Here is an 18,729-nt window from a genome sequence, read left to right on the forward strand (position 1 = left end):
TTCTCTGTTCGATAGCCACGGGCCAAGACTGGTTGCCCCACATTGAAGCTCCTTGTTGGCTTCTCATTGATGTGCTGGAATTGTTTGTCCTCAACATTTCTTCGCACATTTGGTCTGAGCAAGTCCAGACGAGATCTCAACCTTCGGTTAAAGAACATCATGGCCGTGGTCTGGTTGGTAACTGCATGTGTCGCGTTTCGGTAGGCTAATAAGAAATTGTCCATCTTATGCTGTAGTGGAATTTCATCGTCGCACATGGCCTTTATCGCCTTCTTAAAGGTTTGTACAAACCTCTCAGCCAATCCATTTGTGGCTGGATGATACGGGGCGGATGTGTAATGCCTTACCCCATTCCTTCTCATAAATTTTTGGAACTCGTCGGACACAAACTGTGGTCCATTATCAGAGCAAATCTGCTCTGGCAAACCGTTTCTGGCAAATATGGTCCGTAGGACTGCAATCGTTTTCTCTGTAGTGGTTGAAGACATTTTTATCACCTCAGGCCACTTTGAATGAGCATCCACTGCTATTAAGAACATTGAGTCCATGAATGGACCAGCAAAATCAATATGCACCCGTTGCCATGGAGAGGAGGGCCACTCCCATGGGTGTAGAGGGGCAAGTGGTGGAGCATTTTGGACCTTCTGGCATCCTAAGCAGCTCTTAGTTAGGTCCTCGATTTGTTGATCGATTCCTGGCCACCACACATAAGCCCTAGCAAGGCTTTTCATTTTCAGTCCCCCCAGATGACCTTCATGTAGCTCATTTAGCACTCTCTCCCTTAACTTTGGTGGAATCACCACTCTGGATCCACACATCACTGTCCCCTGGCATACTGACAGCTGTTCTCTCCTGGATGAGAATGCTGGCAACAGTGAGTCGCCATGAGTTGGCCATCCCCTCACCGTCAATTCATACACCCGAGACAGCGTCGGATCATTGCGGGTCTCCTTCTCTATATCCGCGTTCGTTACTGGCAATCGTTCAATTATTGACGAATAAAATATCTCGATAGGGTCCACTGCTGGTGCTTCCTCCACAGTAGGCAGGGGCAGGCGCGATAGCCCATCAGCGTTCCCATGCTGTTTCGTGCCTTTATATTCTATTTCATATTGATTCGCCCCTAGAAACAGGGACCATCTTTGTAACCGCTGTGCAGTCATCACTGGAACGCCCTTCTTAGGATTAAAGATGGAGACAAGTGGCTGGTGGTCAGTCAGCAAGGTGAACTTCTGCCCATGCAGATAGTGGTTGAATTTTTTTACTCCCCATACTAGGCTGAGGGCCTCCCTGTCAATCTGGGCGTAGTTGCGCTCGGCTGAGGTTAGTGACCGAGACGCAAAGGCTACTGGCCTCTCCAACCCATCAGGGAATTTGTGCGACAGCACCGCTCCAATACCATAGGGTGATGCATCACATGCCAAACGAATTGGTAGTGCTGGGTTGAAATGGGCCAACACCTCTTTTGATGTGATCAATTCTTTACACTTCTGGAAAGCTCATCTACGTTCGTCATCCCAATTCCATGGTACCCCTGTTTGCAGTAGGGTGTTCAGTGGGTGTAATACCGTCGACAAATTTGGTAAGAACTTGTGGTAGTAGTTTACCAGCCCGAGGAACAACCTCAGTTGAGACACATTTTCCAGTGCTGGAGCCTTGACTACTGCCTCAATCTTGTCAGGGGACTTATGTAACCCCTCTTCATCGATGACGTGGCCACAATACGAGATCTGTTTCTGGAAAAACTCGCACTTGTGGCGATTAGCTCGTAGCCCACACTCCTTTAATCTGGTGAGCGCCTTCTCCAAGTTGGCGAGGTGATCACCGTCATTTTCGCCCGTGACCAAGATGTCATCCAAATAACACTGGGTCCCTGGAATCCCTTGCAGGACCTGATCCATCGCCCTTTGCCAGATAGCCAGAGCCGAGGCTATTCCAAACACCAGCCGGTTGTATTGATAGAGACCTTTATGAGTGTTGATCGTAAGGTATTGTTTCGAAGCTTCTTCTACCTCCATTTGCAAGTACGCCTGGGCTAGATCAACTTTGGTGAAGCGTTTACCTCCAGATAGCGAGGCGAAAATATCCTCAATTCGTGGAAGCCGATATTGTACCGTGTGAAGGATTGGGTTCACTGTCACCTTAAAATCCCCACAGATGCGGACCTTCTTTGGTTCCCCAGGCGTATTACTCAACAACCTCTTCATTACAGGAACGATGGGTGTAGCCCACTCGCTCCAGTCCACTTTGGACAGTACTCCTGAATATTCCAACCCTTCCAGCTCTGCTTCAACAGCTGGTCTGATCGCATAAGGCACTGGTCTGGCCTTCAGAAACTTTGGACTTGCATTTTCCTCTATTTTAATCGTTGCTGTTATTCCTTTTAGTGTTCCTAGTCCCTCCTGGAACACTTCTTTTGCGTCAGTTAGCATTTTTGACAGTCGTCCAGGTGTGACATCGTCATCCTTTTTGGCCTCAACCTTCAGTGCCTGTATGGAATGCCAATCTCATTGTATCTTCCGGATCCATTCATGTCCTAGCAGTGGTGGTCCTCCATCTGGCAATACATATATATCCATTTTAGGTATTTCCTGGCCTTTATATGTCACTTTCACCCTTATTTTTCCTTTGGGGTAGACTTTTTGCCCCGTATACATCTTCAAGACAATCTCTGTAGCTTTCAAGGGTATATGTGAAAATAGCCGCTTGTAGTCTCTTTGATTTATGACTGTTAGCGCTGACCCTGTGTCCAATTCCATTTTCACTTGGACTCCGTCTATCTTGAGTGTAATCCAGATAGTCTGGTGATCCTCCATTTCTGTTACCTTATGTAGTTTCAGACAACCCAGCTCCTTGATTCCGGAGTCTGTGTCACTTTTCTGTTCATCTAAACCACTGTCCATCACCTGGTGTACCTTTTTGTATTTCTCCTGTGGAGATTTCTTACTGTTGGTTTTCTTCCCAGACCTGCACACTCTTGCTATGTGTCCTGCTTTCCCACACTGTCTGCACACTTGGTCCTTGAACCAACAATCTTTCTGGTCATGTGTTGTTCTGCCGCAGTGATAGCACTTCCCTGTTCCATAGGACATTTCACTGGTGCCATATTCTTGCGGTCTCCGTTGTATCTCTGCAGCACCCCTTGCGGCTGCTTTGTGTGATACTGCCATACTGAAAGCTTTGTCCAGCGTAAGGTCCTTTTCTGATAGAAGCCGTTTCTGGGTTCCATCACTTTGTAGCCCACACACAAACTTGTCCCTTAACGTATCTGCTAGTCCCGCTCCAAACTGGCAGTGTTTCGATAGCTTGCTCAGTTCCGTTAGGTACTCAGCATTGCTTTCGTCTTTGTGTTGGTTCCTTTTATGGAACTTAAATCATTCTGCTATCAGTAGCGGTGTGGGGCTTAAGTGGTCCTGTAGGATTTCTACTATGCTTTCAAAATTCTTGTTTACCGGCTTCTCTGGGGTTATTAGATTTTGCAGTAACCCATAAGTTTTTGCACCCATGGAATTTAACAGAACCAGTGCTTTATTAGCATCTGACACTTCATTCGCCCTGCAGTACACCTCAATACGTTCCACATATGTCGCCCAATCTTCGACTTCATTGTCGAACGTAGAGATACTGCCACTCTTCGGCATCCCTGGGTGTGAGTTAACTGTCAAAAATGGTGCCTCCCACGCTTCCCCTTCTTCTCCGCTGGCACAAAATGGTGTCTCCCGCGCTTTCCTTCCTTCCCGCGCTCGCCCTTCTTCTCCGCTGCGGCTTCTAAAAATGGCGACTCCCGCGCTCTTTTTTCTTCTCCGCGACTCAATGGCGTCTCCCGCGCTCCCCTTTCTTCGCGGCTCAATGGCGTCTCCCGCGCTCCCCTTTCTTCGCCCCGCGGACGCTGTTCAGCCCGTGAGCCCTGGCTGTGCTCTGCCCGTTCTTCTTTTTATATTTTTCGACGCCGCTCGGTCTAGAACCCGGTTGTTTCTTTACCCTCTCTCTCTGCGGTTTGTTTTCTTTTTCTCGACGCTGCTCAGTCTAGAACCCGGCTGTTTCTTTACCCTCTCTCTCTCCGGTTTGTTTTCTTTTTCTCGACGCCGCTCGGTCTAGAACCCGGCTGTTTCTCTACCCTCTCTCTCTCCGGTTTGTTTTCTTTTTCTCGACGCCGCTCGGTGTTCAACCCCCGGCTGTGCCCTGCGCTCTTCACCCTCTGTCTTACCCTGTCGACGCTGCTCAGCTTTCTCTCCGCCGTCGGTCGGCTCCAGCCGCCGCTGCTCGGGAAGGGTCTGCGCTGGACCTGTCGTCGGTCTCTTGCTGCTCGTCGTGGCTGGGGAACCAAGCCCGGCTCTCCACAGCCTCCCCTGCGAAGTTCAAACTCTGCCTGATTGCTGGGCGGTTGCTCGTGGTCGACGCCCGTGTTCCTGGCCTCGACTATTTTTTTTTTATGTTGCAGGTAGATTCGAATCGACACTCATCGCCACTGTTGGATCCGTGGTTCAGTGGATATGCTGTTATTAAATAATCACACGGATGCTGTACATTAACAATAAACAGGTCTTTACTGGAGGAGGGTAGTCTCAAGACTGGGGGTACAGAGGCATGCGCAAAGCTTATATACAGGTGTGGTCACTGCCGGTACTACAGTATACAGGAGCTGTAAAAGTAGTTCTGACTTAAAGGCACATACACTACAATAAACAGGGTCCTTACAATAGGGTGGCCATACATCCCTGTCTTCCGAGGACAGTCCCTGGATGAGGGACTGTGCCCCCAGACAACCAATGTCCTTGGAAGAGTCCCCGGTTTAGGAAACTCATCCCCGAATACGAGCAGATTCAAATCAGGAGCCATTTGACCCCGAGCTGCCCTGTGATCGGTCAATAAAGTGGGCGGGGCTGTGCGGTGGGGCGGGTTCCCATTGGTGGGAGGGGTATAAATCTCCTGTTTAGAACCAATAGAAGAAGTGGACCCACTGAGAGATCGTCCTCTGCGGCCGCAGTACGCATGCTCCACCCCCTCCCCTCCCCACCCCCACCCCACCAAATCCCTGGATAATCCTGTGAAATTTGGTTGAAGAGAAACCGGCCCGGAGCCAAATTGTCAGAGTAACGGGGGCGGCTGGTAACCAGACTAATGCGCAGTGGCTGGAGCCGGGCCGTGGGGATGTCCCGGGAGGTGGATCAGAGCGCGCACTGTGGCCTGGGATGGTGTGGGTGTTGTCAGGCTGTGAGGAAGGGGAGAAGTTGGTGATTGCGGCTGGAAGATGCTGTGAACAGCGGCCGCGTTATTCAGACTGCAAGTTCTGGTGCTGCTTTTTGCAGATTCAGTTTGCATCAAAATCACTAAACCCTTTGCCTCGCTACACTGCGCTGCACAATCTACATTTTCTATCCTGGCTACTTTGCTGTGCTGCCACCCTGTGTGTCCCCGGATTCGGTTTAGAAATTATAGTCACCCTACCTTACGACATGAAATACCAGCCCGAAATGGCTGCTGCAAACTTCATTCGTATTTACCGCACAAATCCAGCAATTTCCTGACACTGATGAGGAGGTTGATGGCGAGCTCCTGTTTTTGCAAGGCTAACGGCGGAGCGGTGAAAATTGCCCAGTATTTTAGGGCGATTCACAACCCATGGCATCTCTCTTCCTCACGACAATTTGCTGGGCTTTTTACACATTAATGAGGGCGGGCGCTGTGAACTCACCATTATTCTTCCAGTAATATTTGGACCAAACTCATTTCAATTGCAGCCATCAGAAGGAGTGATATTTCACCCCAGTGCCCCAGAGGTGAAAGGACAGAGTACAAACCCACTGGGGCTCGACATCCTTAGGAGACGCCTGTATAAAGGAAATAGATCAAGTTACTGAGCTGTATTGACTGCAACACGTTGTGTGGGTCTGATGACAGAGACATGGGCCCCGATATTTACTGAGCCGTGCGTTCGGAGCCGGGGAGGAGTTATGGATGGGAAGTTCGGAAGTACGGGTTTTCCAAACATCCTGCAGTTTTTTACGTGGTCGGGGGTGCGAGCTGGTGGTCGTGGGTGATGCGGGGGAGGGTGGGCAAGTGTTAAGTCTGTGTGTTCCAGTTATATTTAAGGTCAATTACTGACACAGACTACAAGAATAACTTTTCAATAGGTCTTTACTATTCGGAGGTTAGGGCTGTACTACCCAGCAAATTACTACACAGCACTTATATACCGGTGTGGTCACCACCGGTATTACCGTATAAAGCAGCCAGAGAAAGTAGTACATCTCTTAAGGTGGAACAGGTTTAAGTTCTCTTAAGGTGGAACAAGTTACATACACCACAATCCTCCCTTTTTAGCTTAACAGTTATATCCCCATTTAACATAACATAATAACATATATACATATACAACTTCATGTAGAAACAGTTCAAAGGTTCAGTCTCTCAGGAGGCCTCCTGATTCGAGTTGGATAACGCCTTTCAGGGGTCTCTGATTCTTGTTGCTGAGGTGACTCCTCTAGTTGGTCTCTTATGTCTTGGACATCATCATCAGGTACATTCACTTCCGGGGTAGATGCTTCAGGTTCACTAACTTCTTCCACGGTTGTCTCTGTCGTAACCATGGGTTCGACCCTTGTTCTCGATTCTACCAGTTGGTCAGCATGACGCCGTATTACATTTTTACCAACATCTACCGTGTACATCAGGGGTCCTTGTCTGGCCCGAATTGTTCTGGATTGCCATTTCTCGTTTCCATAGTCCCTGGCCAACACTGGTTGTCCTACCTCGAAACTCCAAGTGGTCTTGTTATTTATATGCTGGAACTGTTTGTTTTCAACTTCCCTCCGCACATTTGGTTTTAACAAGTCCAACCTGGACCGCAACCTCCTGTTATAAAACATCATGGCAGGACTTTGGTTTGTCACTGCATGAGCAGCGTTTCGATATGCCAGTAGAAACTTGTCCACCTTATGTTGTAGTGGAATCTGATCTTCGCTCATGGCCTTTATTGCCTTTTTGAATGTTTGTTCAAATCTCTCGGCCAACCCATTTGTAGCCGGATGATATGGGGCAGAGGTATAATGTTTCACCCCATTCTTCTTTAAGAATTTTTGGAATTCTTCTGACACGAACTGTGGTCCGTTGTCGGAACATATTTGTTCTGGCAATCCGTTCCTTGCGAATATTGTTCTTAACACCGCAATTGCCTTTTCTGAAGTAGTGGTAGTCACCTTGATCACTTCTGGCCATTTAGAATGTGCGTCCACCGCAATTAGAAACATGGAGTCCATGAATGGACCAGCAAAGTCAATATGTATGCGTTGCCATGGGGCTGAAGGCCATTCCCATGGATGCAGCGGTGCAATCGGAGGTGCATTTTGCACTTTTTGGCACCCTGAGCAGCTTTTTGTCAGCTCCTCTATCTGTTGGTCGATACCCGGCCACCACACATAAGCCCTAGCAAGGCTTTTCATCTTGACTCCCCCCAGATGACCTTCATGCAGTTCCTTTAGAACTCTTTCCCTTAACTTAGGAGGAATAATCACTCTCGTTCCATACATCAATGTTCCTTGACAGACGGACAGCTGGTCTCGTCTTGCCGAGAATGCCGGTAACAGAGAATCACCATGTGCTGGCCATCCCTTCACTGTCACCTCGTAGACTCGGGACAGTGTCGGGTCGTTCCTGGTTTCTCTTTCAATACTTGCATTGGTGACTGGTAAACACTCGATGATGGTCGAGTGAAATAACTCAACAGGGTCAACCTTCGTTGTCTCCTCTTCTTCAGGTAGTGGCAGGCGCGACAGCCCATCAGCATTACCATGCTGCTTTGTACCTTTGAATTCTATCTGATATTGATGTGCCCCTAGGAAAAGGGACCATCTCTGGAGTCTCTGTGCTGTCATCACCGACACACCCTTCTTAGGGTTAAAAATGGATACCAATGGCTGATGGTCTGTCAGAAGCGTAAACTTTTGGCCCTGCAGGTAATGATTAAACTTCTTTACTCCCCACACAAGGCTGAGAGCCTCCCTATCTATCTGAGCATAGTTGCGCTCAGCGGAGGTCAATGATCTGGATGCGAACGCGACTGGCCTCTCCGTGCCATTTGGCAACTTGTGTGAGAGTACTGCCCCAATACCATATGGAGAAGCATCACAAGCCAAACGAATAGGCAGTGTTGGGTTGAAGTGATCCAACACTTCCTCTGAGGTTATCAATTCCTTGCTTTTGCGAAAGGCCTTCTTACAGTCCTCACTCCACTCCCATGGTACTCCCTTCTGCAAAAGAGCGTTCAGCGGGTGCAGTACCGTGGATAAATTTGGCAGAAACTTATGGTAATAGTTAATCAATCCTAGGAACGACCTCAACTGAGATACATTAACCGGAGCGGGAGCCTTCACAACCGCTTCGATCTTGTCAGGAGACTTATAAAGTCCCTCCTGGTCAATGACATGGCCACAGTACGAGATCCGCTTCTGAAAGAACTCACCTTTCTGCCGATTAACTCGAAGTCCATAATCTTTCAATCTGATGAGCACCAGTTCCAAATTTGCGAGGTGTTCCTCGTCACCATCTCCTGTAATCAGAATATCGTCCAGGTAACATTGTGTGCCTGGAATTCCCTGTAATAACTGCTCCATGGCCCTCTGCCAAATTGCTGGAGCCGATGCCACTCCAAAAACCAGTCAATTATACCAGTACAAGCCTCTATGCGTGTTGATCGTGAGGTACTGGCGTGACTCTTCCTCAACTTCCATCTGTAAGTACGCCTGCGCCAGGTCTATCTTGGTGAAGTGTTTCCCGCCCGACAATGAAGCGAAGATATCCTCAATCCGCGGAAGCGGATACTGCACCGTGTGAAGCACCGGATTAACAGTGATCTTGAAATCTCCACAGATGCGAACCTTCCCTGGTTCTCCCGGCTTGTTGCTCGAAGGACGTTTCATCACGGGAACAATGGGCGTAGCCCACTCACTCCAGTCTACCTTAGACAGTACTCCTGAACGTTCTAGCGCTTCCAGCTCTGCTTCCACAGCAGGTCGTATCGCATAGGGTACCGGTCTGGCTTTGAAAAATTTTGGTTGTGCATGTTCTTCAATCTTGATGTTTGCCGTAATTCCTCTCAGTGTTCCTCTTTAGCATCGTCCAATATTCTGGACAATCGTTTAGGTTTGACATCTGTTTCCCTGGCATCTACCGTTAGTGCTTTTAAGGAATGCCAGTCCATATTCATTTTTCTAATCCACTCCCGTCCCAGTAGTGGTGGACCTCCTTCAGGTAGCACATATAAGTCCATTCCTCGGCTTTCTTTGCCCTTGTGGACCACCTTTACCTCTATCTTTCCGATGGGGTACACTCTTTGTCCCGTGTATGTTTTCAATACAATCTCCGTATCCCGTAGGGGAATATGTTGGAATAACCTTTTGTAATCTTTCTTATTCATGACCGTCAATGCCGATCCAGTGTCCAATTCCATCTTCACTTGGACTCCTGCTATCTGAAGTGTGACCCAAATTGTATGGAGGTCTGCTTCCTTACCAACGTTGTGTACTCTTAAGCTACCCAGTTCATTACTGCTGGCGTCTGAATCTGACTTCTGTTCGTTCGAACTGTTCTCTGTCACCTTGTGTACCTTTCTGTACTTTCCCTGCGGTGACTTTTTGTTGCTGGTCTTCTCTCCTGACCGGCATACTTTAACTATGTGACCAAGCCTGCCACATTTTCTGCATTCCTTATTTTTGAACCAGCACTGGTTCTGATCGTGCGTTGTCTTTCCACAACGATAACATTTTACTGTACCCAAGACCATTTGATTTGTGCTGAGTTCCGGTGACCGTAGCTGCATTACCGCCATGCCTCTCGCTGCAGCTTCGTGCGATGCTGCCATAGCGACAGCTTTATCAAGCGTCAGCTCATTCTCCTCAAGCAGTCGCTTTTATGTCTCTTCTTTTAACAATCTACACACAAATTTATCTCTTAGCGCATCTGTTAGTCCTGTTCCAAACTGACAGTACTTTGCTAGCTTACGCAATTCAATTAAAAATTCAGCATTGTTTTCATCTTTCAGCTGCTTTCTGCTGTAAAATTTAAATCGTTCCGCTAGCATCAGCGGCGTGGGGCTTAAATGATTTTTCAGGACGGTAACAATATCCGCGAAAGTCTTATCCGCCGGTTTCTCTGGTGATAGAAGGTGTTTCAATTGCCCGTATGTCTTCGCACCCATTAAGTTTAATAAGGTTAGTGCTTTCTCCCCATCTGGTATCTTATTTGCTCTACAATAAACTTCTATGCGTTCTACATACGTGGTCCAATCTTCGATGCCGCTATCAAAAGTATTAATGTTCCCATGTTTAGGCATCTTTGCAAATTTTTTTTTTTTTTCCAAAATGGCGGCTTCCCGCGCTTGGCGGTCTTTCCCGCGCTCGTCTTCTTCACCCGCTGACTGCAATGGCGATTGCTGTGCTGCTGCCAGTCTCACCTCCCCAGTGGTTAACAACTCCCCCGATGCTGCTTCTACTCCACCGCGGTTCCCGTGGGCATTCGCGCTTCCCTGCCGTCGCGCCTCGCAGCCCTTCTTGCAGCCCGGTTATGTGCACCCGCTGCGTTCGAATTCACCGCGGCTCTCGCGCCTTCAGCTGCCCCAGTCGCTGCGCCTTTCGGCCCGAATGCGGCCCGGCCCTTTTCACCGGCTGCGGTCGATTTCACCGCCCTCTTTCCTCCGTCTTCCCTCCCCTTCGCTACAGCCAACGCGGCCGACTTTCGCTGATTGGCTTACCCACCACCGTGGTAGAAGGAAGATAGCTGTCTGCCGCTGATGGGGGCTTTGAGTTCAGAATTTCTCTTCTTCACTCCGGGTCCTCGATGCCTCCCGCGCGACGTGCTGTTCAGCAGGATGATGAGGGTGGATGCCTCTTCTCGACGCCCGTTCTGAGGACGAAGCTGCTGTGGATGTAAACTGCCGCAGGGTAAGATCGGACTTGTCGCCACTGTTAAGTCTGTGTGTTCCAGTTACATTTAAGGTCAATTACTGACACAGACTACAAGAATAACTTTTCAATAGGTCTTTACTATTCGGAGGTTAGGGCTGTACTACCCAGCAAATTACTACACAGCACTTATATACCGGTGTGGTCACCACCGGTATTACCGTATACAGCAGCCAGAGAAAGTAGTACATCTCTTAAGGTGGAACAGGTTTAAGTTCTCTTAAGGTGGAACAAGTTACATACACCACAGCAAGTTCTTGGAGGAGTTTACACAGTAGCTTGTTGAGCCGAGAAGAAACACTCCTGCTCCTCCTGAACCACAAGCAGTGCTGTAAAGGCACTTACCTCATGGATTCAGCCCTTCTCACCTCCTTTTACCTGCAGAGTTTCCTGAGGCCTGAGAAATGAAACCGAAATGAGTTAAAAATAGAAAGCTTGGTAAAATGGAGGCACGCTGCCACTTTAAAAGCTTTTACTGACCGACCTGCCTCCTGACAGTGGATTGGTCGCCCGCCCCCCGCCCTGCCTCTGATAAAACCCAATTTGGGGGGATTCGAGGCGTGTTGGGTTCGGGTTTGAAATTTTTTACAATTTAATAGTCCAAACATTAATACTTGTTTTAATTATACAATTTAGCCAAAAATACTTGAGCCACACAAAGTGAGTCCACCATTGTGTCTTTCTATGAAAAAAGAAAGACTTGCATTTATATAGCGCCTTTCACGACCACCGGATGCCTCAAAGCGCTTTACAGTCAATCAAGTACTATTTTGAAGTGGAGTCACTGTCGGAATGTGGGAAACGCTGCAGTCATTTCTGCACACAGCAAGGTCACATGAACAGCAATGTGATAATGACCAGATAATCTCTTTTTGTTATGTTGATTGAGGGATAAACATTGGCCAGAACACCAGGGATAACTCCCCTGCTCTTCTTTGACGTCCACCTGAGAGAGCAGACGGGGCCTCGGTTTAACAACTCATCTGAAAGATGGCACCTCCGACAGTGCAGCACTCCCTCAGCACTGCTCTGGAGCGTCAGCTTAGCTTTACGTGCTCAAGTCCCTGGAGTGGGACGTGCACCCACAACTTTCTGACTCAGAGGCAAGTGTGCTACCAACTGAGCCACAGTTGACAGTTTGAGGTTTCATACATACAAACTTAAATATGAAAAGGACAGGAAAGACCATCTGGTCCATCAAGCACACCCCATCCAGGCAAGGTGCAGCCCCGTACAATCCAGCACAGCACCCTCCCCACCCTTAACCACACAATCTCCTGCCCCTCCCCACATTTGGACAAACAATCTCCTGCCCCTCCCCACATTTAGTCACACAATCTCCAGCCCCCTCCCCACCCTGATTCATACAATCTCCTGCCCCCTCCTCACCCTGATTCACACAATCTCCTGCCCCCTCCCCACCCTGAGAAACACAATCTCCTGCCCCCTCCCCACCCTGAGAAACACAATCTCCTGCCCCCTCCTCACCCTGATTCACACAGTCTCAATCCGCCTCCCCACCCTGAGTCACACAATCTCCAGCCCCCTCCCCACCCCGAGTCACACAATCTCCAGCCCCCTCCCCACCCTGAGTCACACAATCTCCTGCCCCCTCCCCACCCTGAGTCACACAATCTCCTGCCCCCTCCCCACCCTGAGTCAAACAATCTCCTGCCCCCCTCCCCACCCTGAGTCACACAATCTCCTGCCCCCTCCCCACCCTGAGTCACACAATCTCCTGCCCCCTCCCCACCCTGAGTCACACAATCTCCTGCCCCCTCCCCACCCTAAGTCACACAATCTCCTGCCCCCTCCCCACCCTGAGTCACACAATCTCCTGCCCCTCCCCACCCTGAGTCACACAATCTCCTGCCCCCTCCCCACCCTAAGTCACACAATCTCCTGCCCCCTCCCCACCCTGAGTCACACAATCTCCTGCCCCTCCCCACCCTGAGTCACACAATCTCTGGCCTCCTCCCCACCCTGAGTCACACAATCTCTGGCCTCCTCCCCACCCTGAGTCACACAATCTCCTGCCCCCTCCCCACCCTGAGTCACACAATCTCCTGCCCCCCTCCCCACCCTGAGTCACACAATCTCCTGCCCCCTCCCCACCCTGAGTCTCACAATCTCCTGCCTCCTCCCCACCCTGAGTCACACAATCTCCTGCCTCCTCCCCACCCTGAGTCACACAATCTCCTGCCCCCCTCCCCACCCTGAGTCACACAATCTCCTGCCCCCTCCCCACCCTGAGTCACACAATCTCCTGCCTCCTCCCCACCCTGAGTCACACAATCTCCTGCCCCCTCCCCAGCCTGAGTCACACAATCTCCTGCCCCTCCCCACCCTGAGTCACACAATCTCCTACCACTCCCCACCCTGAGTCACACAATCTCTTGCCTCCTCCCCACCCTGAGACACACAATCTCCTGCCCCCTCCCCACCGAGTCACACAATCTCCTGCCCCTCCCCACCCTGAGTCACACAATCTCCTGCCTCCTCCCCACCCTGAGTCACACAATCTCCTGCCCCTCCCCACCCTGAGACACACAATTTCCTGCCCCCTCCCCACCCTGAGTCACACAATCTCCTGCCCCCTCCCCACCCTGAGTCACACAATCTCTTGCCTCCTCCCCACCCTGAGTCACACAATCTCCTGCCCCCTCCCCAACCTGAGTCACACAATCTCCTGCCTCCTCCCCACCCTGAGTCACACAATCTCCTGCCCCCTCCCCACCCTGAGTCACACAATCTCCTGCCTCCTCCCCACCCTGAGTCACACAATCTCCAGCCCCCTCCCCACCCTGAGTCACACAATCTCCTACCACTCCCCACCCTGAGTCACACAATCTCCAGCCCCCTCCCCACCCTGAGTCACACAATCTCCTACCACTCCCCACCCCGAGTCACACAATCTCTTGCCTCCTCCCCACCCTGAGTCACACAATCTCCTGCCCCTCCCCACCCTGAGTCACACAATCTCCTGCCTCCTCCCCACCCTGAGTCACACAATCTCCTGCCCCTCCCCACCCTGAGTCACACAATCTCCTGCCCCTCCCCACCCTGAGACACACAATTTCCTGCCCCCTCCCCACCCTGAGTCACACAATCTCCTGCCTCCTCCCCACCCTGAGACACACAATCTCCTGCCCCCTCCCCACCCTGAGTCACACAATCTCCTGCCCCTCCCCACCCTGAGTCACACAATCTCCTACCCCTCCCCACCCTGAGTCACACACTCTACTGCCCCCTCCCCACCCTGAGTCACACAATCTCTGGCCTCCTCCCCACCCTGAGTCACACAATCTCCTACCCCTCCCCACCCTGAGTCACACACTCTCCTGCCCCTCCCCACCCTGAGTCACACACTCTACTGCCCCCTCCCCACCCTGAGACACACAATCTACCGCCCCCTTCCCACCCTGAGTCACACAATCTCCTGCCCCCTCCCCACCCTGAGTCACACAATCTCCTGTCCCTCCCCACCCTGAGTCACACAATCTCCTGCCCCCTCCCCACCCTGAGTCACACAATCTCCTGCCCCTCCCCACCCTGAGACACACAATCTCCTGCCCCTCCCCACCCTGAGACACACAATCTCCTGCCCCTCCCCACCCTGAGTCACACAATCTCCTGCCCCCTTCCCACCCTGAGACACACAATCTCCTGCCCCTCCCCACCCTGAGTCACACAATCTACTGCCCCCTCCCCACCCTGAGTCACACAATCTCCTGCCCCTCCCCACCCTGAGACACACAATTTCCTGCCCCCTCCCCACCCTGAGACACACAATCTCCTGCCCCCTTCCCACCCTGAGACACACAATCTACTGCCCCCTTCCCACCCTGAGTCACACAATCTCCTGCCCCCTCCCCACCCTGAGTCACACAATCTCCTGCCCCTCCCCACCCTGAGTCACACAATCTCCTGCCCCTCCCCACCCTGAGTCACACACTCTCCTGCCCCCTCCCCACCCTGAGTCACACAATCTCCTGCCCCTCCCCACCCTGAGTCACACAATCTCCTGCCCCTCCCCACCCTGAGTCACACACTCTCCTGCCCCCCTCCCCACCCTGAGCCACACAATCTCCTGCCTCCTCCCCACCCTGAGTCACACACTCTCCTGCCCCCTCCCCACCCTGAGTCATACAATCTCCTGCCCCTCCCCACCCTGAGACACACAATTTCCTGCCCCCTCCCCACCCTGAGTCACACAATCTCCTGCCCCCTCCCCACCCTGAGTCACACAATCTCCTGCCCCTCCCCACCCTGAGACACACAATTTCCTGCCCCCTCCCCACCCTGAGTCACACAATCTCCTGCCCCCTCCCCACCCTGAGTCACACACTCTCCTGCCCCTCCCCACCCTGAGTCACACAATCTACTGCCCCCTCCCCACCCTGAGTCACACAATCTCCTGCCCCTCCCCACCGAGTCACACAATCTCCTGCCCCTCCCCACCCTGAGTCACACACTCTCCTGCCCCTCCCCACCCTGAGTCACACACTCTCCTGCCCCTCCCCACCCTGAGACACACAATCTCCTGCCCCCTTCCCACCCTGAGCCACACAATCTCCTGCCCCCTCCCCACCCTGAGACACACAATCTGCAAAATAATGCAAAAAGAAAACTTGCGGCAAATTGGAATATTCTATGTAATTCCTTTCTGACCCCATTCGACAATGTAGAATAACTACAGGAGTCGGTGATAACTTATCAATCCTACTATTGTCAGCTGTCACACAACGTACCCTCTTGAACAGGAAATGTCCTCTCTCAGGAACTTTTGAAGAACTGCAGGGAATCCACACTCTCTGCACACGTCAGTGATCTGTTCCACAGGGCGCAGACTCTCTGTGAAAAGAAATACTTTCTAACATCCAACTATTTCCTAAAGTAATTCTGGGATTCTCCATTAACCTCCAGACTCTCCAGGTGATCATAAGTCACATCCTTCTCACATCTTCCAGCAATTTCCTCACAGCTGTCATCAAACTAATGGTCTCTAATTCCCTGAATGAGTTCTCATCCCCGTCTTAAATATTCGGACCACCTGAAACTTCCTGCACACTGTGAACCCTTTGTTGGAACAAACTGCAGGATAATCTGATTAGGATCAGAGTTGTTTCCAGTTGGGTGTTAACTGTGTGGTAAAATTAAACAGAAATGATTAAACATTTCACTTTTCATTTGACAGAAAATTTCTGCCGCTTGCACATCTGCTCCTGATTGGGGTCCATACTTGGAACAACACAGAGGGAAAAGATACAGAAACAGGCCGGATTCTACAGAAGACCCTAACCATGTCCAACTTCTGGCTATGCCTAAGATGTAAACAATGACCCTGAAAATCCACCGCCAGTCTGGTGTACTTCCAGTGTAAATTCAGTGGGAGATCTCCGGAACAGCCACAACTCGGCCAGGACCCAGACCTTGCTCTCTCAAGTTTGACCTGGGTTCCTCAATGTCACGCTTGTCGTAAGGAAGTTCCTACATGTAAAACTTCCAATATCTTTTCTGTTTTCTGTGATCTAATGAGCTCTTTCTTGCTCAACTGTTGTGTGAACTCCAATTCTTTCCCAGTTAGCGGTTGCTAGCTCTCTTTGTGCCGATTGTTGTTTGAATTCTGTTTGCTCTGTGCTAAACCTTTGCGTGAGGAAATACATTATCACTATAAGAAAAGATCTATTGGCTAATTTTGATTGTTCAGTCCACTTTCAGAACAAGTATCATTATTAACAGCAGCATGCAACGACTTTATAATTTCAGGAGACAACATCTCCACCTGCAATGTCTCATCAGGAATGATGGTTACATCTGATTAATGGAGTGATGGCTAAATCTGATTAATCAAAGTTTAACACTGGCTGAGAACTAAAACCGATGATTTTCCGGCATGAATTCTATTCACTTAATTATCTGTGGTTTGTAACATATAAACTATATAAACCACTCATGTTTAGCTTAGGCCTCTTAATGCATTAACAGCACACACTTCGAAAGATAAGATGCTGGCCGGGTGAAATTCCCCCTCGTTTACGCCTCCGATGGGCGGTGCTAAAGGGGCACAAATTGCTTTGTGCCACCCCCCCCCCCCCCGAGGTGTAAACTGAGCCTCCCACAAAATTCAGTGGGAGGTTAGCAGTGGCGCTATCACTTTTTGCCTCGATCTTCTGCGCCTGGAGATCATGATTTTACAAGCAGGGTGGATAAAGGGAAACAGTAGATGTCGTGTATTTGGATTTCCAGAAGGCATTCGATAAGGTGCCACATAAAAGGTTACTACACAAGATAAGAGCTCACGGGGTTGGGGATAATATATTAGCATGGATCGAGGATTGGCTAACTAACAGAAAACAGAGAGTCGGGTTGGCAAACTGAAACTAGTGGGGTGCCACATGGATCAGTGCTGGGGCCTCAACTATTTACAATCTATATTAATGACTTGGATGAAGGGACCGAGTGTACTGTAGCCAAATTTGCTGATGATACAAAGATTGGTGGGGAAACAAGTTGTGAGGAGGACACAAAGGGGGAAAATTCAGTTGCATTGCACCTCCCATTAGTGCCATAAGAGGGCGCTAATGAGTCGCAAAGCAACTAGCACCTTGGTGCGGTGAAATTGACCAGACATTTTGTGGCGGCGCTAAACACTACCGCCACAATCTCCTGCGCCCACAGATCGTGATGTCATTCGTGCATGCAATGCTCTGGTAGCGCAAGGAATCGGATATTGAGTGACGGCCCCTGCCTTACCGCCTGCCGCTTGCAACAACAGGTTGAGGGGAGCGTTTTGCAGTCGGGAAGGGACTGGGGGAGTGCTATTTAAAGGCGACTGCTTCCTGCTTTTTTTTGTCGGCAACATTTTTGCACCACGCATTCTGAGAGAGAGAGAGACTTCTGGAGAGATTCAATGCTGTGTGAAGGAGTTTTGGGTATTGAGCAGCACTTTGCAGGTTAATTTTGATCTGACCTTCCCTTCATCGACTTAGAAGAGACTGTGGGGGCTGCACTCTAAGTTCTTTCCCTGGGCCCCTCCATTGTTCTTTCCAGCAAATTTGCTGTAAAGGTCTCTCCAGGCCGAGATTCAAGGCTGCAATGAGCAGGGTGTGGATGGAGAGCAAGATCGAACCTGTTGCGGAGTACTTTAAACCAACACTCGACACAAGATTTTAGATCGATAGTCAAGTCGTCTTTATTGCACCAGTGGGGAAACAGTCTGCTCTGTCTTAGCCAGACCTTTCCAAATTGTTACAGAAAACATTACATTTTTATACATTACAATAAGCATGGCCACTTCAAGTTAAATTCATTCCTGCCACCTGATTGGATCTTGGCCTGCATGCACCTTCACAGATTGGTTACGAATCTTAATATAAACATGTATAAGTTGCCTCCTCAATCAATCACTCAAACTGCTGAATGCTAATTAAAAGATACCTTGGAATGTAACCTAGGTAATAAAGTTCTTACAGGCAGTTGAAATGCTGGACATCCAGTCTCCATTTAATTGTTTTATATCTCTCCAAAGGTCAGCTATCTTTGACCGCATCTTTATAGATGTGGTCTTTCATGTTAGTCCCTGTCCTTACACTATTCAGTGAAACTGCCAGTGATGTCAGTTTAACTCTTTCCCCACTGCAACCCCCCCCTTTAAGAACTGGCCGGCACCAGTGTGTCTGTGTTCCATTGCTGACTGACATCACATGAGCTTCGCCAGCGCTCTAAGGTAGCGCCTCGCTCCTCGGCATTAACGCCTTAAGAGAGGGGT

The 18,729-nt window shown here is 50.1% G+C and overlaps 1 protein-coding gene across 1 annotated transcript in view; it reads left to right on the forward strand.

Moving 5' to 3' along the window:
* Positions 1 to 18,499, forward strand: part of LOC147124918 (sodium- and chloride-dependent neutral and basic amino acid transporter B(0+)-like) — a 216,766-nt gene extending 198,267 nt beyond the window's left edge. The window contains exon 7 of the mRNA XM_085988275.1: positions 16,145 to 18,499. Coding sequence (XP_085844401.1) covers positions 16,145 to 16,300 — 156 coding nt within the window. The 3' untranslated portion in view covers positions 16,301 to 18,499. The remainder of the gene's footprint in view (positions 1 to 16,144) is intronic.
* Positions 18,500 to 18,729: the final 230 nt, after the last annotated feature.

The sequence above is a fragment of the Somniosus microcephalus genome, chromosome 1 (genome assembly GCF_052327205.1).
Source record: "Somniosus microcephalus isolate GS21.2 chromosome 1, FLI_Smic_1.0, whole genome shotgun sequence".
NCBI classification, from domain to species: domain Eukaryota; kingdom Metazoa; phylum Chordata; class Chondrichthyes; order Squaliformes; family Somniosidae; genus Somniosus; species Somniosus microcephalus.